The following is a 25,422-nucleotide window of genomic DNA, read 5'->3' as shown; positions in this document are numbered from 1 at the left end:
TAATTTACATGGTTCAAAATAATAGAATCCTTCAAATGACAAGATTTTTTGCAGGGTTTTTTCAAACGAGCCCCAGAAAAAAATAGGTATCCATATATTTATAACCATAACCATTTTATGTATGGTAACTTTATCAATAGAATGATTAACTAATTCAATTATATTATTTTCAAAAGTTTAATTGATTTTTTAAAATCAATTAAATTAAATTAATAAAATTAAACTATATAATATTAATATATTTTGGTAAAAATTGAATTTTATTCCTCATAATTATTAGTATCTTGGAATACGTGAATATTTTATTTATTTATAATGTATTCAATTGAATCTACACTACACATAATGCACTCATTAATTGTCACTATACATTATAATTTTAAGTATCTAAACAATTAAAAATTAAAAATTATTATTATTAGTATATTAAAAATCATATAAATTACTACATAATTACGATTATTAATAATGAAACATTAATAATGATTGATTGCCTATGAAACATTAATAAATATCATATGCCAAAATAATCTTGATATGTGTGGACATCAATCTATTATTAATATATAAAAACAAAAGTACCTGGAAATTCCACTTAAAGCCCTCTGATAAAAGTACTAAAACTTTTCTTATTCTATGGGTAGAAAAGACTTTTAGCAAAATAACTCAATATTATTGATTTGGCATTTATTATTGTTGATGTGTCGCTCTCTTATTTTTTGTTGGTATTTTATATTTTATTTATTTACCCAAATATACACATTCCAAAACATTAATAGTCCTATTAAATGTTAATGTTGAATACATAGATTCATTCCATAATTTGGAACAATAGGTTTTAAGGTCTTTGAAAACCTAAAACCCTCCACTACCGAAAATTACAATTACTCTTGGCTTTCCGGATACCTATACGTTTTTTTAGGTTATATATCTACTGAATCAATGGAATTCCACTCTTTACTTTATCTTTTTCAGGTTCTTATTTCTTCTACATATCTGTTTTGCAATAGGTACGATTTTAACTTGCATATCTGTTTTGTGTCTTTTTTATTTCGATTTTAATTTTCGAAATCAAGTGAAATCTGTTTTGTTCTTGCAGCCTTTTAAGTATTGCCATGGCTCGCCAAATTGATTCTGTGAAGGACATCAATGAGTCGAAGGATTTCTGGAAGATAGCAATTAGGTGTAAGCATATATGGTTTGTAACACTTTTATTGGTTTAACAGTTCAGAAGTGGTGATTCTCTGATTGGGCTCAACACTCTTATTGTTCCGTGCGCCTGTTCACTATGATTTCACTGCGTTACCTTATTTTATGAATTTTATCTTTTTTTGATTGTGCTTTTCAATTAATATTTATGCAATTCTTTATCATCTATTAGATGCATTCAAACTGCTATTTCATTGATTCAGTAATATTTATGCAATTTATTATCAATTGATTTATCAAACTGACTTTTCATGTGTGCACACTATGTGTTTGTTGAAATGTTGCAGGGAATTTCCAAAATAAACTATATATTATTGTCCAACTATTCGGCCGATAATAATCTAAAATCACCCATATATACTGAATATTTCTTTGCAGAAGAATTTCCAAGTAGTGTTGATGGCTGGAAAAACATAAAGCGGAAGAAGAATCTTGGTAGCTATTGATGAAGAATATGAGAGCATTTACGCTCTAACATGGAGTTTGAAGAAGATTGCACAGGAAATTAATTTATATAGTTGATTGTGATTAATCCGTTGTAAACTCTCTTAATTAATTAATTAATGTAATATGTATATGTGTGTTTTATTTCAGGATGTCTTTTCTCATCTGATGTTACGGCAACGAAGGAGAAGTATAGCCAACAAGTTGTTGAGTTTGTTTTGGAGCAAGGAGTTAATCTGTACGACGTGCAAAATGTAAGTAAGGTATATTAATAAATTATGGTTAACTAATTATGGTTATTTTTTTGTTGGCGTTAGTTATACACATATTTGAATTATAAAATTAATTCGGTTGATTTTGGATATTGATTAATGGTAGGGCTTTTATGGGAAGTGTGAGCAACCACTATGCACAGAATGTGAAGTGTCCTGTTTTGATTGTTAAGAAGCCAAAATCAACTGATGAAGGAGATAAATAATAATATTTAATGATATCTTATTCTTGCTTTTTTTTCTCATGTAAATATATAAATACTTTGTGACATGTAGAATTGGGATATGATGTTTGTGTATGTTGATTCTAAACGGTGAAAATATATATTTGTGGTTTTATTAGAATGATGAAATATTAATTTTGATGGAATGATTCTATACTGTTTGACTGCTTTTAGGAGGTTCGGAATTGTAGTTGCAACAAGTTTGATAGCAAGGGTATAGATGTTTATTATGAATTCAATGTAGAAGATTTTGATATAAATTATTTTCCTCTTTTGTAATAATTCTTATTTTTTTTAACATAAATCAAGATTTTTCATTTAGTAAGGATGCTGTTAAATAGCTAATGTGTAAAGTATCTTAATAATAGTAATTTTTTATCCTGTAATTCTATTTTTTAACATAAGCAACTTTTTTTAATTATTATAAAAATATATGTACTAAAAAATTAGATAACCGAAATTAAACATTGCTTTTATAACTATTTTGAATTTTTAAAATAATATAAAATATATTAATTATACTATTTACTATTATTTAATTCAATTCAATATGATATATCTGTTAGAAAATATGTTAAAATAATTTTTTAAGTATTAAAGAATAAAATGAATGTTTTTAATTGGAGAAAATTCATTTCCTTTAAGAATTTATCTTAATTTGTAATAATAACATTTATTTGTCATTGATTATATATTAAAATATATGAGACATAAAATTCTATATACGAGAAAAACTTTTATATACGAGATATTTCCGAATAATTTAATAATAAACTTTATTTTTATATACGAGAAATTTTTGAATAATTTAATAATAAAATTTATTTTAAATATGAGAAAAAATAAATTGTTGATCTAATTTTTTTATAAATAATGTTATTTAAATATACATGAAAAAGTTTGTTGTTGATCAATTATAAACTGTTATTGTTATTTTCGATCAATCTAAAATAATATAATCCTAATTTAATATGTCCCAATCAAATATTTTAGTATACAACAAAAAGTATAATATATATCTTAATGAATCCAAAGATTTACTTTATTCCTTAATTAACCAGAATATGGTAACTAAAATTTTAAAATTATTTAAGTGTTTAATTTTGTTTATATACTTTAGTATCTACTTAAATTAGAATGAATGATGACACATTATATTTAATTTTTTGTTGCAATTTAGTTATAAATATAATATGTAATTTTTATTTATTTGATTTTTATCAAATTATATCTAATGATTTAGTTTTGCAAAATTGTTTTTTTTTAACATAGTGTTAATAAGCAGATATTAGTTTAACGATTTAAATTTTAATTGGTAAAATAAAAATTGATAAATATATTTTCAAAAATAAATTACAAATATTTTTTAATTAGTAAAATAAAAATTGATAAATATATTTTCACTGATAAATTACAAATATTTTTATAAACGGTAAAAAGTAAAAGTCTACTATTATAAATATTTTTATAAACGAAAAAATTCTACTATTTATACAATTGATTTAATAAAAGAGAATAACTTACATGTTTTTTATAAACGGGAAAAAAAGTTTGTTGCTGATACAAATATTTTTATAAACGGGCATATGTTACAAATATTTTTATAAACGAAAAAAGTTTATTATTGATACAATTATTTTTATAAACGGAAATAAATTACAAGTAATTTTATAAATGGGAAAATTCTACTATTAATACAATTTTATTTATAAACGGGAATAAGTTACAAATATTTTTATAATCGTGAAAAAGTATATTGGTGATACAATTATTTTTATAAACGGGAACAAGTTACAAATATTTTTGTAAACAAAAAAAATCTACTAATTATTTTTATAACCGGGAATAAGTTAAAAATATTTTTATAAACTGAAAAAGTCTAATGTTGATACAATTATTTTTATAAAAGCATAAGCGGGTTCTAAGTGTTTATATTGGATCAGATAAGTATATTGTTGTTACAAATATTTAACAGTACTACTTGCATCAATGCATAAAGGTTGTTACATGTTATTAGTTTATATTTGTAATTATGTGAATGTTTATAATCTCTAAACCAAATTTCAAAACTGATTTCAAAACTGACAAATGAGATATTATAACATGTAATATGAACCCAGACGGAACCCGTGCGATAGCACGGGTATCTTACTAGTAATAATTAAAAAACTAAGTATAATTATAAATGTTAATTTTGTGTCGATGTTGAACATAAACACATCTATTTTCAAAAATGTAGTTGATTGTTAATTCCTTAATCTAAAAGTAACTTAAAAATAAAAAGTTAAATGTAATAAAAATACTTAATCAAAATATTTTTCTTAAATATATTTCGCATAAAAAATTGCATTGTCCCGTTAAGAAATAAAATATAAAATTAACTATAATGCATATTATTCCTTTGATCTAGAAGACCTTTCATTTGATTATTTTCGACAATTTTTTTGTTTATTTGATAAAGATCTTAATGTAATGATATTTTTTTTGACAAGGAAAAAAAAGAGAGACGTAATCAACATAAATACCTTAAATACACTTTTCTTCAATTTGAAGTTATTGCATTTATGGGAAATATGATTATTACTTCTCCCTTTTCTAATTTAATCACATTTTTATGATTAGTCCTTTTTTACTTATAAATTAAGAAAATTTTCTAACCATTAATTTAAAATAAATATGTAAACTTATTGATCATATTATTCCTTTGATTTAGAAGAAATAAAGTTCATTTGACAAAAATTTTAATGTAATGATATTTTTTTATTTCTTTTTAAAATCAGGGATAATTTTATATGAAATATTGAATTTTTAAATATATATAACTCTTTTCTTAATCTAAAAGTAATCTAAAAATAAATAAATAAAACAAAAATTAAGTGCAAAATAAAGACACGTAATCAACATAAATTACCTTAAATACACTTTTCTTCAAATTTAAGTTATTTGATTTATTTATTTATTTATGTTATATATGATTTTTACTTTTTTTTTAATTGGGTTTAAGCTGTCATTCAACGAGAATATATTATTTTGCTATGTCATCTCAATAATTTAAAAATAACAATATGACTCGGTAGGATAAATAGTTGTGATTGGCTAACAGTAGAAAACTTTTTTACACTGATAGTGTCTCATCCCTTTTCTCTTTTTAATTTAATTAACTTTTTGTGATTAGTCTTTTTTTACTTATAATTTAAGAAAAGAATTTAGCCATTGATTTAAAATAAATAAGTAAACTTAACTATATAATTGATCATATCATCCCTTTGATTTAGATTCCTTGAACTAAGGATATAAATATCAACTAGAAGAAATATATCTGAGTGTGGGATTCAATTGAGTATTTTTTTTTTTTGGAAACTTCAATTGAGTATTTTTATTTACTCTTTTGACCAAGATCTTAATCTAATGCTATTTTATTATTTCTTTTAACAATAAAGGTAATAGAATATGGAATTATTTATGGAAAAGTTTGCATAAAATATAAAATTCTTAATTTAAGGGTTGCTTAACGTCATTGTTAATCTTGAACTATATATAGGTGTACAATCCAATTGAAAGAAAATTATATTTTTCAACACTTTGTTATATTTTGGCAGCCTTCAAATTCATCACAGTCATTAGTTTTAGCGATCTAAACCCTAATGAATTTTGATACCAAGTCACTCGTATCTGCAATGGCAAAGTTTGATACCAAGCCATTTGTATCTGCAATGGCTTCAATTGTGTTAATGCGAACCATCACGAATGAAATCATTCCTCATGAGCTTCTTCACTTTTTTCAATCCGGACTTCATCATCTTACTCGGCATTTTGCCGCGCAATTCACGATAGTCATTGAAGAGTTTCAAGGAATGGCAAGAAACCAAGTGTTTGATGCTGCACAAGCCTACCTTGGAACAAAAGCAACTGTCAAAGCTGAAAGAGTAAAAGTCAGCAAATCTGATGATCGTAAAGATCTTTCATTCAATCTTGATAGGAATGAAGAAGTGAGTGATGTTTATGAAGGTGTTAGTGTAAAGTGGAAACTAGTTTGCATACAAGTTGATTCTTCTCGAATTCAACATTCGGATCACGAGTCATCGTCCGTGTCAGAAATAAGATCCTATGAACTAACTTTTCACAAGAAACACAAGAACAAGATCTTTGATTCGTATTTGCCTTACGTAATGGAGGTAGCTCAACAGATTAAACAAGGAGACATGGCGATAAAGATTCACTCGAATGAATCTTATCGCTGGTGTCATGAACCTGTTAAGTTCAACCATCCAATGAGTTTCGATACTCTTGCAATCGATGAAAAGCTTCGAAGCGAAATTGTGAAGGATTTGGACAAATTTGTGAAGGCTAGAGAGTTTTATAGAAGAACTGGGAAGGCTTGGAAACGCGGTTACTTGTTGTATGGTCCTCCTGGTACCGGAAAGTCTAGTTTGATTGCAGCCATGGCTAACTATCTCAACTATGATATATATGACTTGGATCTCACTTCTATAAGAGATAATAAGTACTTGAAGGAACTAGTTCTTAGCATGTCTAATCGTTCTATACTCGTGATTGAGGATATCGATTGCACTATAAATTTGCAGAACCGAGAACAAGATAAAGAAGTGGTTAATAACGGATACAATTTGGTATGTATTTCTCTTTAAATTTATCACTTCTCTTTGAATTTCAGATATACCAAAATACCATTCATAACATTTAGCATAGGATTGTTAGGTTCAAAACATTAATCTATGTTAAATATTTGAAACAGGTGACACTTTCGGGACTACTGAATGCTGTAGATGGTCTTTGGTCATGCTGTTCAGAGGAACACATAATTGTTTTCACAACAAATCACAAAGAAAGACTTGATCCTGCTTTGTTAAGGCCGGGTAGAATGGACAAGCAAATTCACTTGTCATATTGCAACTTTTTTGCTTTTAAGCAATTGGCAGTGAACTATCTTTGCATTACTGAACATGAACTATACGAAAAGATTGAAGAACTTTTAGGACAAGTGAAAGTTACTCCAGCTGAAATTGGAGAAGTGCTAACAAAGGATGCTGATGCTACAGAATGCTTACAAGACCTTATCAGTTTCCTTCAAGACAAGAAAATGATCAAGGAAGAGACTAATATGAAAGAAGAAAATGTTGTAATATAATAGGTCTTGTTTAGTTTTGTACCATAAACATTGGGATTATTTTCAGTTGGTCTCTATCTAAATTTCAAGTATTAGTTATTATTATTATTATGAAGCATTGATTAAAATGTTCAAAATAAACGAGAAAAATCATTCAATTACTATCCCTCTCAGATTCTGGTGATGAATATATGGATTACTATTTAGTCTTATATCCAATAGGTAGATGAAACAGGATGTTCAAAGTGCCACCCTTGGGGAAATAATGGCAGTAGTCCATGGCTGTTTTTTGTGTACCTTGTTCATGCTACACAAAATGGATGACCATGTTTGACAGGTACATGTAAAAGAAGGCGTGGGGGAAAGCTCTGGAGCGATCATAGCTCGCTCCACTTCAGAGCACGACTCCAAGACGACCTTCTCTTCATCATCCGTTCCAAATAAGTTTAGATGTTTGATGAATCGGTCGCCATTGACAAATTAAGATTTCTTGAGAAAGAACAAGAAAGAGAGTCAGTATCACTACTAGAATCGGAGGTGCTCATGTGACTCCCAAACATTTCTACTTCGAGGTGCCTATATTCGATTGTTCCATCAACTTTGTTGACGTTGTTCATGCAATCTTCATATAATTACATGAACTCCATACTATTAAAAGGTTAAATCGCATTACCCCTCTCGTCTAACTCCCTGATAATCACCATTTCAAAAAAATAAAATAAAGAAGGTTGAAGAAAGGGAGAGAAAAATTATACTTATTTGCGGATAAATAAAGCTACGATTGAATAAATTTTGAATGAAACTTTATCAATTAGAGCGAAAATTTTGGAATACTGTGGATAATAATGAGCTAAGGATCTCCTTTTATTAAGGCATAAAACCTAGACCACATAGGCTATGTTTGCCTTCTCGTAAAATAAAGATAAAGTAAAATATACAAAAATTATTTCTTGGTAAAATTTTCAGAGTTGTTTTGTATTTATGTCTTCTGTTTCTTATGTGTCTTCTTTTTTATTAGTCCAATCATTCCTTAATTCTTCATATTTTATGTTGATTTACATCTCTGAGACTAGTATAATCAATCTTATTGTTGTGTGAGATTGATTTCTTCCTTAGAGTGTCAATGTTAATGGTTCTGAAGACTCTTGTGATCATTGTTCCGTATGAAAGGTCTGTCTGCTGAAGGTTTTTCTTTTGAGTGGGGCATGTGATAGAATATCCCATCTATCCAATTTATTGGGATGCTTTATGTAAGAAGCCATAAAGGGATAATATCGTCTTTGATAACATTATTGTTATTAGTGTTTGCTGGGAGCAAGATTCTTCTTATGAGATAGTGAAGAATTCAAATTTTTTACTTTAAGAAAGTTGTTCTAAAAGGAAGTTTTCTCTTCTCCATAGGATTGATGACAAGAGTGTTTAAAGCCACAATCTGTTTGAAGTTTTTGAGTCCTACTGGTCTTTCATATTTGTAGGATGTTTCTAGGAAAGACATTTTAAACATTCTCCCAAAGTGTTCTTTGTGGATTACTATTTTTATATTCTTTACTGATGATGTCAGGGTTTGTCCAAATATATTCAGGTTTGTGTAGAATTCTTGTACCAGATTTAAAAAGATTATGTCAGGTGCTTTTGGAAAAAATGCTCTTAAAGAGACTTGAAAGGTGTGAGAATAGGGTTTGCAACCTCTCATGAAGGTTTCATCCATAAACCATGGTTGTTTGATCTTTTTCTCTACGATCATTTTCCTATATTCTTCCTTTTTGTTCATTATTGCAGCCATGCTGATATGGTGGTATTCTGGTTTTTTTTTTTCTTCTTGATGAACCCATAATGATACTTGCAACAAGAAAAAGAGCTCACACAAAAAGATGCAAGAAAGGACGAGCTGTAAATAATAGTGAAGAGAGATGTATCTATTTATAGCATATCATCTGAAGATTTCATTGTTTATTTCAGACAAGTATTCACTGTAGATTGCGGTTATTGAAAATCAAAACAAAATATTTTATATTTGAGTCTCCTAAATGATTTGCTAAGGGATCTAGTTGGTTAGATTTTCAAAGTTTTCAAGATTACGTTAGATCTTCATTAGAGCTAGAATTTGATTTGCCTGAGGCATAAGTTAAGCTTGGATTTGATCTGGAAAACATCATTCCAAACTTTTGTAATTGGTTGTCATTACATGCTAACCGGTTGAGATTACGTAGCTCAGCCTCCGTAGTGGATGGTGGGCCTTCTGTTAGATTTTTTACTTTTCATCACCATCATTTGTCATTTGTTGCACCCCTTTACTAAAAAAAACTAAAATAATCATCTTATGGGTTAGACAATAATTTATTTAGATGAGCAAAAAATTAAAACCATTTTTTTAAAGGGTTAGTAAAAATTTCATGATTATTTCAACCTTAAAATAATGACTACCTATTTTATCAAGAAATCTTGATAAATATTTTTCAAGAAAGAAATCACCAAATATTACTATGGTGTATCCTCCTCAACACAATGTTGGATGTAAGAGTTGGTAAAAGCCACAAAATGGATAAGCCTATTTCAAATATATCCATTTAATTGATCACTAAGAATCATAAACTTTGAGATATTCTCAAATACTTTGCTTTGATCGTAACGGTTGACATTTGGCATCATTGTAAATCGTCAAATCAGAGACTTCATAAATATTATATACTTTAGAAGTATACTATTGCTTTGCACAACTTTTATTAATAATCATCAAAACTCCTAACTGCAAAGCATACATTGAAAACCCCAAGGGTCTAACACCAAGAGTACGTTCTCTCAGTTTATCAGTTTCTTCCACTAATTGACCACTCATTCTAATCAATTGTATATAAGATGGTTTGATACCTGAAGTAACATCTCCTTTGTAGGATGCCCTTAATCATATTTCATCTTCTTCGTTCGAACATTGAAGAAATTTTGCATCTTCTTTGTCATTCCTTAAATTAGGGGGTTCTTCAGTTGATGTTGAATCGTCTGATGATCGTTCAACTACTGAGTATGTTCTTTCAAAGGATTGTACATGAGTTGAATGATAGGAGTATGATGAGGGTTATGATTCTTTAGTTTGGATCCCTTCATCTTTGAGTAATTAAACTAGTTGGTTCAACTTCTCTATAATTGACTTGTTGAATGCTTGCTTTTTCTTCCTTAGACAAAACGAAGTTGTTTTAATCATTTATTGAAAAAAAATAAATTTAAAATATATATAGACATTGTTCATAACTTATTTGAAACAAATTTTTCTATTTAGAATTAAATTTATTAGACATTGCAGTTATTTTGTTATTCAATTATGTTGCAATTAGACTCTGTTTAAAATTTTTTGAATTTGTATTTTGTGATGTTTTGTTATGTGTGATGATTATGTTTACAATTTAAATTTAAAGAATGAACATGTGAAATTTAAATATTTTGAAATTTTATAGATATCATAATTTTTTTAGAGTCGGAGTCATTCGGTTGACAAGTTTAATAACTATATAATTTTGTTATAGAGATCAATTTATTCAAACGAGTATCGAGTTTCATACGATTTAATCATACGATTCAATCAACGATCCAATAGTTTAACCAATAACCTAGTGACCCATTATTCTCATCAATGTAACGACCGATCCAATTTTTAAAACATTAACCTAGACAATCCTTTGACCCATTGTTATTATTTATACTATTAAAAATAGTAATAAGAAATATAAACATTTTGAGACAATCAAATCCCATCTACATTGTTCATAAGATTTTTGTTTTAATAATAATAATAATAATAATAATAATAATAATCTACTATAAAGTTAACACTAATAGATTGATTAACGGTCAATTATGCCCTTTCTTCTAAAATAATTTACACTATCATTTAGACATTTTAGTAATTAGCTAAATAAGCTTTCAGTTTTCAATCATGATTGGACACTTGGCAACCTCAATTCTTTTTCTTCCCAACACACATCTTCTCTCTCTTATTTCAAGTTTCAAATTTCACATGTCATTTTCCCATACTTTTCTTACTTTCATTTTGATTTTTCTCCATTTACTTATTATTACAAAAAATATTAATAATCTATTATTTATTTTAATAAAGTTAAATATTTATTTATCTCACGGGTCAATATCAACACAATATTTAATTTATTTTAATCGATCATTACACGCTTTCTCTATCTTAATTATAATTTCAAATTTCTCTCACATTTTTTCCCTCACTTTCTTACTTTCATTTTAATTTTTTTCTATTTACTTATAATCTTTAAAAAAATAATGGGTTAAATAAGTTTTTCGTCCCCATAAATAAACCAATATTTAATTTTAGTCCCTAAAAAATTTTCTTTCAATGAATGATTCTTCTAAAAAAAAATTCATGCATTTTTAGTCCCGGCTATTTTTTAAAATTATTTAATTATTCTTTAATTTTTAAATTTTTGAATACTTTTTTTTATACATGTTTAGAATCTTGTAAAGTATTATTTACCAAATTTTAAATTTTTTTAGAATGATATGAATTAAATATGAATTTTTTAAATTTCAAAAAATAATGATAAAAGTAATGAAAATCTCGACTTAAAAATCAAATTTTGAGTTATTTTTTTCAAAGAAACTTTTTAAAACGTTCTTAACATGTCTCCAAAAGAATCATTCAAAAATACACATTGGTTTAACAACAAGGACTAAAACTACGAGCATAATAATTTTGTAGGAACCAAAACATGTCACTTGTTTTTATAGGACTAAAAACAAATTTTGCTATTTTATAGGGACAAAAAACATATTTAATAAAAAAATAATTTATTTTTTAATTTTAATAAAATTAAAATTTTGTTATCTGACCGGTCACTATCAACACAATATTTATTTTATTTTAATCAATCAATGTTTTAATTTGAGAGATAATATTCTTATTTTATGACGGGTCACTATCAACACGATTTTTTTAACGATTATTTATTATATTTTATACTGCACCAAAGAAATTTTTTATTTCATAGGTTATTATCAACACAATATCTTTTTTAGTTTAATCAACAATTTCTAATAATTGAGAGACAATTTTTATTTTTAAATGTTAAAATTTCATTTTTTTTATCTTCATCTTACAAATTCTTTTTTTATATGATTATTTAATATAATTGAATTTATATAATTATTTTTTATTTATAATTAAACCATTTATTTTAAATTTATATGTATTGAATTAACCGCACGGGTATCTTACTAATAATAATAATAATAATAATAATAATAATAATAATAATAATATAAATAATAATAATAATATATCTTTATAAAACAAAATGAAATTAAAATTAATGGAATTACTTATAGACTAAGAAATTTTTCTAACCTTTAGTTTAATATAAAAATAAATTAAAAATAATGCATATTTTCCTTTTAATTTGGATTCTTTGAACTAAGTGCAAGAATATATCATCTAGAAGAAATACACCTTTTGAGCTTTCAATTGAGTATTTTTAGTTAATATTTTCTTTTGACCAAGATCTGATATTTTTTTTTTTTATTGAGAATTGGGGAGATAGAATCTTAAATTATTTATGGAAAAGATTTCATAAAATACAAAAGTATTAATTTACTGGTTGCTTAATGCCATTGTCAATCATGTTATTATTTGAACTATATATAGGTGTACAATCCTATTGAAAGAAAATTATATTTTTCAATACTTCTCTAATATTTTGCTAATTCAAATTCATCGGTCATTAATTTTTGCGAATCTGCAATGAAGTTTGATACCAAGCCACTTGTGTCTGCAATGGCCTCAATTATGGTAATGCGTACCATAAAAAACGAACTCATTCCTCATGAGTTCCTTAGCATTTTTCAATCTGGACTTGATCATCTTTCTCGTCGATTTTCGGCGCAATTCACCATAGTCATTGAAGAATTTCAAGGGATGGCAAGAAATCAAGTTTTTGAGGCTGCAGAAATCTACCTTGGAACTAAAGCAGCAACTGTCTCAGCAGAGAGAGTTAAGGTAAGTAAATCTGAGGAACATAAAAAGCTTTCATTCAATATTGATAGAAATGCAGAAGTGGATGATGTTTTTGAAGGTGTTAGTGTAAAGTGGAAACTTATCTGCATAGAAGTCGACTCGTCGCGGATACGTCATTACGATAATGACTCCTCGGCCGTGGCCGAAATAAGATCCTACGAGCTAACTTTTCACAAGAAACACAAGAACAAGGTTTTCAATTCATATTTGCCATATGTAATGGAGATAGCAGATAAGATTAAACAAGGAAACATGGCAATCAAGATTCACTCAAACGAATATAATTATTGGAGCCGCGATGTTAAGTTCAACCATCCAATGAGTTTCGATACTCTTGCCATTGATGAAAAGCTTCAAAGGGAAATTGTGAATGATTTGGACAAATTTGTGAAGGCTAGAGACTTTTATAGAAGAACTGGGAAAGCTTGGAAACGCGGTTACTTGTTGTATGGTCCTCCTGGAACCGGAAAGTCTAGTTTGATTGCTGCCATGTCTAATTATCTCCACTATGATATCTATGACTTGGATCTCACTGTTGTAGGCGATAATAGGAGCTTGAAGCAACTGATTCTTGGCATGTCGAATCGTTCTATACTTGTGATAGAAGATATTGATTGCACTATTAAACTGCAGAACCGAGAAGAAGGCGAGGAAGCCTCTAATAATGGACACGATAAGGTATATATTTCTCTTTTAATAACATTTAGCATATATATGACTGTTGGGTTCAAAACATTAATCAATGTTAAATATTTGAAACAGGTGACACTATCAGGACTATTGAATGCGACAGATGGTCTTTGGTCATGTTGTAGCGAGGAACACATAATTATTTTCACAACAAATCACAAAGAAAGACTTGATCCTGCCTTGTTAAGGCCTGGTAGAATGGACAAGCAGATTCATTTGTCGTATTGCAACTTTTCTGCTTTCAAGCAATTGGCAATGAACTATCTTTGCATTAGTGAACATGAACTATATGAAAAGATTGAAGAACTTTTAGGACAAGTGAACGCTACTCCAGCTGAAATTGGGGAAGTCCTAACAAAGGATGCTGATGCTACAGAATGCTTACAAGACCTTATTAATTTCCTTCGAGAGAAGAAAATGATCCAGGAAGAGGTTAAGAATGAAGCAAATGTCAAAGAAGAATAAGAACATTTAGTTAAGTAGATTACCTTGAGATTATCTTGATTTGGATCTTGATTATTTCCAATAAATAAAAACATTTCAAATGTTTTGATTCATTTTCTAGGAGTAAGGCATGTTTTATTCTCGTTCTAATGATATTATAATGATATCATACTTTCAATAGCAATATCCATAAACCTAAGCAAATTCATAACCAAAACGAATTCGCTGCCATAACCAAAACTCCAAGTCAGTCATCAAAAAATTCATAACACTACAACAAATCTAACAACAAACTCATCACTGTGCAATTAACAAAGCAGAGGAGAAAAGTAAAATTGGAACAAAAATGGAAGACTCAAACAAGGAACGATTGCTGACGACACCAGTACTCCATCGTTTCTGTCCTCCATCACACCTCCAAGATCACGGCACCTCACCATGACAAACACCGCCGCACCCTTGCTATTCGGCCGTCGGCCATCACTGAAGTCCACCGCGGATCCACAAACGCCGCACGAGCCCTAGCCATGCAAGCCACAGTCCGCCACCAGCAGCAGCCATTATGTTCTTTATTTTCTTATGTGTTTTGCTTCCATGATTTTGCTCTAGGTTGAATGCATAAATGATAGATGATGTGTGAGTTTGATTGATTAATAAAAAAGAAAAGGGAAGATTTAAGAGAAAAAAAAAAAGAGAGTATTGTTGGTATTGAAGAAGGATGCTTGCTCTGCTTAATGTGAATTGAGAATGGATTGAAAAAAAGAGAAAGAAAGAAAGAATTTGGCTTCTTGTTATTTTCCTCAACGTGTATATAGGTGGTGTTAGTCAATGCCAAATCATTTTATGCAATTATTTTATTTTAAAATAAATTTAAAATCTAAACCAAATCATTTTATACAATTATTTTATTTTAAAATAAATTTAAAATTTAAACCAATTTATACCGGTTCCCAATTATTTATCTCGGGTAGCTAAATACTCTTCTACCTTGAATTTAGTTGAGTACAACCTATCAAGCACTATGGTTCATTGTCATTTCACATTTTATTTTATTTTAAATTAAATTAAAATTTTAATATAATTTACACTAAACTACCCAACTTAATTTTATGGGTAAAAAAATTATATATGAAAAAAAAGGAAATTAAAACTTAAAAAAAAAATCTAAATTAAGGAATTAATTTCATAATTGAACTTTAATTGAGGGATTAAAACTATATAATTTAACCTAACCCTACCAACTACAAAGTTTTAGAAAGCCCAACCCTAAAATTATGATGCCGACGTTGAGAAGAATATTTATTAGTATATAATTAGAGCAGATAATTAAAAGGCAATAGAAAACCACCAAACCTAAATATTTATTAGTATATTTAGGTTTTCTCTGTTGAAATTTATTCATAAACAGAGAATTAGTACTGTTAGTCTGAGCTCTCGAAGAAGGAAAAATAACGTTTGAGCTTCCTGCTTGGTAACATTTTCTCCCTAAACTTACTTATCTTGCAATTTCAGTTTATGTTAATCTCTGTAAATATTGATCGATCATCACCATAATACTTGCGGTCGTCGCATTAAATCAATCACAATTTCTTTTTCTTTATAAGAACATTGAATAGGGCATTATTGACATCCTTTTTATACCGTTTTGTCGGGTCATATAGGAGTCTTATAGTTCAAGTTAAAATATATTATTATTATTATTATTATTATTATTATTATTATTATTATTATTATTATTATTATTATTATTATTATTATTATTATTATTATTATTATTATTATTATTATTATTATTATTATTATTATTATTATTATTATTTATTATTATTATTATTATTATTATTATTATTATTATTATTATTATTATTATTATTATTATTATTATTATTATTATTATTATTATTATTATTATTATTATTATTATTATTATTATTATTATTATTATTATTATTATTATTATTATTTTGTTTTTATGATTTCTCTTTTTTTTAGTTTAAATCCCCTCTTTATTAACATGCTCATTCCAGTTTCTATTTTTTTTATGCTCTTAATTCAATACTTGCTATGCACGTCTTCTAGTCTGGATCCCAACAAAATTATATTTTTAATTACTTTGCCTATGTTTTGCAGGAATTCGATCTATTGCATTCAATATTCTGATCTTCGTCAATGACTGAAATCAGGAAAATGTTTGATACCAAAGCTCTTGTACCTGCAATTACCTCAATTGTGCTAATGCGGACTATCACGAATGAACTCATTCCTCATGAGCTTCTACATTTTATTCAATTAGGAATTCATCATCTTTTTCGTCAATTTTCTGGGCAATTTACGGTAGTCATTGAAGAATTTCAAGGGATGGCAAGAAACCAAGTTTTTGAGGCTGCGGAAACCTACCTAGGAACTAAAGCAACTGTCTCAGTAGATAGAGTTAAAGTAAGCAAATCTGAGGATCATAAAAATCTTTCATTCAATATTGATAGAAATGAAGAAGTTAGTGATGTTTTTGAAGGTGTTAGTGTTAAGTGGAAACTAATTTGCATATCGGTGGACCCCTCGAGGATTCGACATTACGATCATGACTCCTCATCTGTCGCAGAAATAAGATCCTATGAACTAACTTTTCACAAGAAACACAAAAACAAGATCTTCGATTCGTATTTGCCTTATGTAATGGAGGTAGCTCAACAGATTAAACAAGGAGACATGGCGATAAAGATTCACTCGAATGAATCTTATCGCTGGCGTCGTGAACCTGTTAAGTTCAACCATCCAATGAGTTTCAACACTCTTGCAATTGATGAAAAGCTCCAAAGGGAAATTGTGAAGGATTTGGACAAATTTGTGAAGGCTAGAGAGTTTTATAGAAGAACTGGGAAAGCTTGGAAACGCGGTTACTTGTTGTATGGTCCTCCTGGTACCGGAAAGTCTAGCTTGATTGCAGCCATGGCTAACTATCTCCACTATGATATCTATGACTTGGATCTCACTAATATAAGAGATAATAAATACTTGAAGGAACTAATTCTTAGCATGTCCAATCGTTCTATACTCGTGATTGAGGATATTGATTGCACTATAAATCTGCAGAACCGAGAAGAAGACGAAGAAGTGGTTAATAATGGGTACAACGAGGTTACACTTTCAGGATTGTTGAATGCGACAGATGGTCTTTGGTCGTGTTGTGGAGAGGAACACATAATTGTTTTCACAACAAATCACAAAGAAAGACTTGATCCTGCTCTGCTAAGACCTGGTAGAATGGACAAGCAAATTCACTTGTCATATTGCAACTTTTTTGCTTTTAAGCAATTGGCAGTGAACTATCTTTGCATTAGTGAACATGAACTGTACGAAAAGATTGAAGAACTTTTAGGACAAGTGAAAGTTACTCCGGCTGAAATTGGAGAAGTCCTAACAAAGGATGCAGATGCTACAGAATGCTTACAAGACCTTATCAATTTCCTTCAAGACAAGAAAACCATCAAGGAAGATAGTAATATGAAAGAAGAAAACTGTATAGTATAGATCATGTTTGTTTATGTAGTTTAAACTTTATACCTTAGATTATTTTCAGTTGGGTCTCTATATTAATTTTATGTGTTTTTCATTATATTCATAAGCATTGATTGAGATGTTCAAAATAAACAAGAAAAATCTTTCAGTCACTATCGCTCTCTCATTTTTCTTGCAACATCAATCAAAGTTAAAGCGGAACAATTAGCTTAAATTAGTATCATCACATACTCATACATTAAGCTTAACTTTAATCCCAAGTAAAAATAAATTATTAACTTCAGTTTTACATAAAAAATTAATAATTTCAAAGGAACAATTGACAAGAAAATTATCAACAAACAAAAACAGAAGGAAGGAAGGTGTTGCGACATGGAAATGGCTTCCACCACCTGAAAACCGAACCAAGAACAACAACCGGGCACAACAACAGTAAGTGAACAACTTCCTCATCTGTCTCGCAACAAAGCGGACAGGCCAAAACATGCTTTCCTGAAATAATATCTTACTCGAAAACTTCAATTTCCAAATATGCTTCAACGACCCCACACAATCAGCTTCCAACGCGAAGTCTGACCTGACCGCTTCTGAATAATAGAGTATGCACTGCTAACTGAAAATCCATTCTGAGATTTCCACCAAATAAATTCGCCTGCTACATCATCATATAATTGAACCTGCAGCAACAGAATTTCGGTATCTGGACAATAAATACTCACGACACATAACAAGAAAAAAGCGTATGTTCTAAAACTTCAAGATGATGGAAGGAGGCAATGTAAGTTTAAAGGAAACCAAAAGGAAGGAATCATAGGATCCGACAAAGTAGGTGAATGATCTCTTCTCTTTATGAATAATTTTCATTTATTTTTAAGACTAATGCATAATCTATTAAGCACAAGTCAATTAGGCGAAAAAATTACAATGTTGTCTTTAATCAAAAGTCTTGTAAGGCTATTAGTAGAAAAAGATGACACTTTGGTTTTATCTTTAGTGGAACAACGAGAAACAACATTTCTAAAATAAAATTGTCTGGCCTTAAAAAGCATAAGGTGAAATGTCTTATGTTTACGAATGAACAGAAATGGACGAGGTACGTTTGGTTAAAACATGCTAGCTTGAAATAAATATTTAAGCTTAACACACTTAATAGCCATTTCTACAAGACAAGATAGTTGTGTTCATTACTTGTTGAGCAAGTAATGTTAAAACTAATTCATAAGTAACTAACTAATCAAACTTACAATCTTATACAACACATACACTGTTTTAATAATAATAATAATAATAATAATAATAATAATAATAATAATAATAATAATAATAATAATTGTTGTGAAAAACGATACCAATAACAAAGTATAATAGGGAATTAGGGAAGAGAATAAGAACACAAGAATTGGTTATAACTGCTATTCTTTTACTTTCTCTTAAAACAAGATTACAAGTTTACAAGAATAACAAATAACCTCTCTCACCCTAAATTAGGATTTGCAGCTTAGCAATGATGAGAGACTAGTATGCTATTTATAATAAAACCTAACATACTAACTAATGGGCTTTTTCAGCAAGGCCCATTACACAAGCCAACTTAATAAACAAGCTAACTTAACAAATTAGGGTTTAAACACTAAAACCTAATTTAACATGCTAACAACCCTAGCATCTTCGACATCTGCATGCTAGACCCATCTTCGACTACAGCATGCTCACTTCGACACCAGCATGTGAACAAACCTTCGACTTCATGCTTAACTCTGTCGAACTGTCGAACCAAGAAGCTACCCTTCGACAATACTAGAGTTCGATCCAATATCTCACAAATCTCCACCTTGGACCTAACTCTACAACGTCAAGGAACAAACTAGCTTTCTTCATGCAGCTTTATCAACTGCATACAGTGGAAAAACTTGCAACTCGGCAATGTCTTGGTGATCATATCAGCAGCATTGTCTTCAGTCGAAACCTTTAGCACTTGGACTTCTCCACGCTCGATTACTCCTCTGACGAAATGCAGCCTCACATCAATGTGCTTAGTTCGCTCATGATAGGCTGAATTCTTCGACAGGTGTATTGCACTTTGACTATCACATTTAACAGTGATACCTCGACCTTGAAGTTTCAGCTCCTTCGCAAAACCTTCAAGCCACAATGCTTCTTTCACAGCTTCAGTTAATGCAATGTACTCCACTTCAGTGGTTGATAGAGCAACAACCTTCTGAAGTGTTGCTTTCCAACTAATTGCTGTGCCAAACATAGTGAAAACATATCCAGAAATAGATTTCCTGGAATCCATACAACCTGCATAATCAGAGTCGACATATCCTTCTATTACTGCTTTACTATCTTCACCTAAGGCTCCACCATAAATTAGGACTCTATTCAGAGACCCATTTATGTACCTTAAAATCCACTTCAATGCTTGCCAGTGAGCCTTTCCAGGATTCGCCATGTACCTGCTTACAAGACTTACTGCGTATGCTATGTCGGGTCTAGTACAGACCATAGCATACATCAAAGAACCGACTATATTAGCATATGGGATGCTATTCATATAGGCTCTTTCGACATTAGTACTGGGACACTGATCAATACTCAGCTTGAATTGAGGGTTTGTTGGAGTCACAACTGGCTTCGAATTCGACATACCAAACTTTTCAAGAATCTTCCGTAGATATGCCTCTTGAGATAGACATAACTTCGACTTATTTCTATCTCTTCGAATGTCAATTCCAAGAATCCTGGAAGCAGCTCCCAGATCCTTCATATCGAACTCCTTATTGAGTTCAACCTTCACCCTCATCACATCTTCAACACTGTTGCTTGCTATGAGAATATCATCCACATAAAGCAACAAAATAACAAATGAATTACCAGGTCGAAATCTGAAGTAAACGCAGTGGTCGAACTGACTTCTAATGAAACTTATGCGTGCCATGAACTTGTCGAATCTCCTATTCCACTGTCGAGGAGATTGTTTCAGCCCATACAAAGATCTCTTTAACTTGCACACATAATCTTCCTTCCCCTTTTCGACATACCCTTCAGGTTGCCTCATCAGGATCGTTTCATCTAGATCACCATACAAGAACGCAGTCTTCACATCCATTTGTTCCAGTTCAAGGTCGAACTGTGCCACCATGGCAAGCAACATTCGAATGGACCTATGCTTTACAACAGGAGAAAACACATCATTGAAGTCGACACCTTCTTTCTGAGTGAAACCCCTTGCAACTAACCTTGCCTTGTATCTTTTCGACGTCACTCCTTCAATTCCTTCCTTAACTTTGAAAATCCATTTACAGCTGACTAACCTTGCCCCAACAGGTTTCTTGATCAGTTCCCAAGTATGATTATCATGAAGAGATTTCATCTCATCATCCATGGCCTTCAGCCATTCAGTCTTATTTCGACTCCTCATAACTTCCTTATAGTCTCTAGGCTCTTCGTCTAGAACCTCACTTGCAGAGATTAAGGCATAAGCTATAAGATCTGCATATCCAAGTCTCTGAGGTGGCTTGATGACTCTTCTCGACCTATCTCTCGACAATAGGTAGTCATCGTCAGTTTCCTCAACTTCAGCATCTTCTGCTTCTTCTTCGACTTCATCTGGGATATGCAATTCAGCATCAACATGCTCCACCTCAACAGGAATCTCTACCTGTTCCAGCTCTTCGTCAGATGTTTCTGTACTTCGACCAACATCATCAGTTTTCTTAAAAGCCATTTCAGCTTCATTGAAAACTACATCTCGACTGGTGATACACCTCCTGTGACCTGGCTCTAGGCACCATAGCCTATAAGCTTTGACTCCTTCAGGGTATCCCATGAACATGCATTTCAGAGCTCTAGGTTCGAACTTGTCTTGCCTAATGTGAGCATAGGCTACGCAGCCAAATACTCTCAGTTTGTCGAGATCTGGTGGATGTCCCGACCAAACTTCTTCAGGTGTCTTCATATCTAACGCTGTCGAAGGACATCTGTTTATCAGATATGTTGCTGTCGAAACAGCCTCAGCCCAGAACACCTTTGTTAACCCCGCACTAGTCAACATGCATCTGACTCTCTCCAAAATAGTTCGATTAAACCTTTCAGCCAAACCATTTTGCTGTGGAGTACCTGCAGTAGTTCTATGCCTTGCAATACCAGAGGCAGCACAAAAACTGTCGAATGCCTCATTGCAAAATTCAAGGCCATTGTCGGTTCTCAACCTCTTGACCTTCCTGCCAGTCTGATTTTCAACCAGAGTCTTCCAACTTTTGAAATTCTCAAAAGTTTCATCCTTAGTCTTCTGGATGAATACCCATAATTTTCTGGAATAATCATCTACTATGGATAGAAAATACCTTGCTCCTGAATGTGATGCACACCTTGCAGGCCCCCAAAGATCAGCATGGATGTAATCAAGGGATCCATGTGTTCTTTGTTTGCCTTTGTTGAACTTCACTCTGCAAGATTTTCCAAGTACACAGGGTTCACAAAACTTCAGCTTTTCGACTTTGTCTCCACCAAGCAGATTTTGTTTCCCTAATTCGACCAGACCCCTTTCACTGACATGGCCCAATCTCATGTGCCAGATTTCTGTTTTCGACAAAGGTTTCGTGGATGCAACATTTGTCGAACCACTTACAACTTCAGCCTCAAGAGTATACAAGCCTTGTTTCTTCACGCCTCTCAAGACTTCCTTCGAACCCTTCATGACTCTTAGGATACTTTTCTCCCCTTGGAAAACATATCCTTTCTTGTCGAATTCACCAAGAGAAAGCAGATTTCTCTTCAAATCAGGAACATACCTGACTTCAGTCAGCAACCTTATTGACTCATCATGGAGCTTGAATCTCACAGATCCAACACCTGCAATCTTGCAAGCCTTGTTGTTTCCCAGCAATACTGATCCACCATCTTGATCACATAATTCCTCGAACAAGTCTTTGTTTGGAGTCATGTGCCAAGTGCAACCTGAATCCATAATCCACTCCTTCTTAGAGTCACTGCTTGAAACCACAAGAACATCAGATGATTCGAAATCATCTTGAACAATGGCAGCTTTGCCATTATCCTTACCTCCATGATATTTCAGGCGTTCAGGGCACACCTTTCTTGTGTGACCCTCCTTCTTACAATGGTAGCATCGGATGCCAGATGCTTCGCCACCGTAAGACTTCGACTGGCTTTTGCCTTTCTTCTTGTCAAACTTACCATCCTTTCGTAAGAGTTTTCCTTTAACGGCCAAACCTTCGCCAACAGTTGAAGGTTTATGCTCCTTTCGTTCATTCAAGTCCTTAGAGTACAAGGCTGATTGAACTTCTTCAAACGTCAGGGACTCCCTTCCATACAAGAGAGTTTCTTTGAAGTGAGCATGTGATCAAGGCAAAGAACACAATAGTAACAGCGCTTGATCTTCATCATCGATCTTCACATCAATATTTTCAAGATCAAGAATCAGCTTGTTGAACATATCCAACTGCTCAGCCAATACTTTGTCTTCAATCATCTTGAATGAATACAAAGCTTGCTTCAGGTAGAGTCGATTTACCAGCGATTTGGTCATATACAAACTTTCAAGTTTCACCCATAACCCTGATGCCGTCGTCTCCTTTGATACCTGCCGGAGAACCTTATCACCAAGGCTCAACAGAATTGCGCTGTGTGCTTTCTCGATCATAGTTGTCTTCTCCGCTGCCGTTAATGCAGCATTCATGGCTGCCTCTCCCTTCAACGCTTCCAAACAACCCTGCTGAACCAGTAGGGCTTTCATCTTCAAGCGCCACAGACCGAAATCATTCACTCTGGTGAACTTTTCAATCTCATACTTTGTTGAAGGCATCTTCTCCACGCTCACCGCACCAATTTGTTGTGAAAAACGATACCAATAACAAAGTATAATAGGGAATTAGGGAAGAGAATAAGAACACAAGAATTGGTTATAACTGCTATTCTTTTACTTTCTCTTAAAACAAGATTACAAGTTTACAAGAATAACAAATAACCTCTCTCACCCTAAATTAGGATTTGCAGCTTAGCAATGATGAGAGACTAGTATGCTATTTATAATAAAACCTAACATACTAACTAATGGGCTTTTTCAGCAAGGCCCATTACACAAGCCAACTTAATAAACAAGCTAACTTAACAAATTAGGGTTTAAACACTAAAACCTAATTTAACATGCTAACAACCCTAGCATCTTCGACATCTGCATGCTAGACCCATCTTCGACTACATCATGCTCACTTCGACACCAGCATGTGAACAAACCTTCGACTTCATGCTTAACTCTGTCGAACTGTCGAACCAAGAAGCTACCCTTCGACAATACTAGAGTTCGATCCAATATCTCACAATAATAATAATAATAATAATCTATTTTTAAAATATAAAATCGATCAATATTAATGAAATTACTTATAGACTAAGGAAATTTCAACCATCCAATGAGTTTCGATACTCTTGCGATTGATGAAAAGCTTCAAAGGGAAATTGTGAATGATTTGGACAAATTTGTGAGGGCTAGAGAGTTTTATAGAAGAACTGGGAAAGCTTGGAAACGCGGTTACTTGTTGTATGGTCCTCCTGGTACCGGAAAGTCTAGTTTGATTGCTGCCATGTCTAATTATCTCCACTATGATATCTATGACTTGGATCTCACTGTTGTAGGCGATAATAAGGATTTGAAGCAACTGATTCTTGGCATGTCAAATCGTTCTATACTTGTGATTGAAGATATTGATTGCACTATTAAACTGCAGAACCGAGAAGACGGCGAGGAAACCTCTAATAATGGACACGATAAGGTATGTATTTCTCTTTCAATAATAACATTTAGCATATGATTGTTGCATTCAAAACATTAATATACTTTAAATATTTTGGAACAGGTGACACTATCAGGACTATTGAATGCGACAGATGGTCTTTGGTCATGTTGTGGAGAGGAACACATAATTGTTTTCACAACAAATCACAAAGAAAGACTTGATCCTGCTCTGCTAAGACCTGGTAGAATGGACAAGCAAATTCAATTGTCATATTGCAACTTTTTTGCTTTTAAGCAATTGGCAGTGAACTATCTTTGCATTACTGAACATGAACTATACGAAAAGATTGAAGAACTTTTAGAACAAGTGAAAGTTACTCCAGCTGAAATTGGAGAAGTTCTAACAAAGGACGTTGATGCTACAGAATGCCTACAAGACCTTGTCAAGTTCCTTCAAGAGAAGAAAATGATCAAGGAAGAGGTTAAGAATGAAGGAAATGTCAAAGAAGAATAAGAACATTATCTTTAGTTGGATTTTGATTTTCCTTTTAAACCTGCAAAGGGTTATTTCAAATGTATAAAGTTCTAAGTTGCTTGTTATTATACTGAGCTTTTGGAATGATCATGCTACACTTTATTGATTCCTAGTATGGAGTATGAACATATGCATAAGGTAAAATGAGAAGAATGGAAAAGTATATTATTTC

General features: G+C 31.2%; 2 protein-coding genes and 2 pseudogenes across 2 annotated transcripts; all 4 read left to right on the top strand.

Annotated features, from left to right (window-relative positions):
- The first annotated feature begins 5,735 nt into the window (after positions 1–5,735).
- LOC131632202 (AAA-ATPase At3g50940-like) lies at positions 5,736–7,452 on the top strand. The gene is made up of 2 exons (XM_058902986.1): positions 5,736–6,780; positions 6,906–7,452. The coding sequence occupies exons 1-2, from the start codon at positions 5,794–5,796 to the stop codon at positions 7,296–7,298; spliced, it is 1,380 nt and encodes a 459-aa protein (XP_058758969.1). The 5' UTR covers positions 5,736–5,793; the 3' UTR covers positions 7,299–7,452.
- Positions 7,453–12,994: 5,542 nt separating this feature from the next.
- LOC131632200 (AAA-ATPase At3g50940-like) lies at positions 12,995–14,511 on the top strand. Its single transcript, XM_058902983.1, has 2 exons — positions 12,995–13,986; positions 14,071–14,511. Exons 1-2 carry the CDS (start codon positions 13,036–13,038, stop codon positions 14,461–14,463), a joined length of 1,344 nt encoding a protein of 447 aa, XP_058758966.1. The 5' UTR covers positions 12,995–13,035; the 3' UTR covers positions 14,464–14,511.
- Positions 14,512–17,130: 2,619 nt separating this feature from the next.
- On the top strand, positions 17,131–17,939 carry LOC131632206 (AAA-ATPase At3g50940-like; annotated as a pseudogene).
- Positions 17,940–19,032: 1,093 nt separating this feature from the next.
- Positions 19,033–25,201, top strand: LOC131632209 (AAA-ATPase At3g50940-like; annotated as a pseudogene).
- Positions 25,202–25,422: the final 221 nt, after the last annotated feature.

This window comes from Vicia villosa, unplaced genomic scaffold (assembly GCF_029867415.1).
Source record: "Vicia villosa cultivar HV-30 ecotype Madison, WI unplaced genomic scaffold, Vvil1.0 ctg.000912F_1_1, whole genome shotgun sequence".
In the NCBI taxonomy this organism is placed as follows: domain Eukaryota; kingdom Viridiplantae; phylum Streptophyta; class Magnoliopsida; order Fabales; family Fabaceae; genus Vicia; species Vicia villosa.
This window is presented reverse-complemented; position numbering and strand designations above follow the sequence as displayed.

Bases quoted from the DNA above. Each gene is read 5' to 3' on its own strand.
- LOC131632202 (XM_058902986.1), top strand. From the start codon at position 5,794: ATGAATTTTGATACCAAGTCACTCGTATCTGCAATGGCAAAGTTTGAT. The intron at 6,781-6,905 runs GTATGTATTTCT...TATTTGAAACAG, and splicing joins TTAATAACGGATACAATTTG to GTGACACTTTCGGGACTACT.
- LOC131632200 (XM_058902983.1), top strand. From the start codon at position 13,036: ATGAAGTTTGATACCAAGCCACTTGTGTCTGCAATGGCCTCAATTATG. The intron at 13,987-14,070 runs GTATATATTTCT...TATTTGAAACAG, and splicing joins CTAATAATGGACACGATAAG to GTGACACTATCAGGACTATT.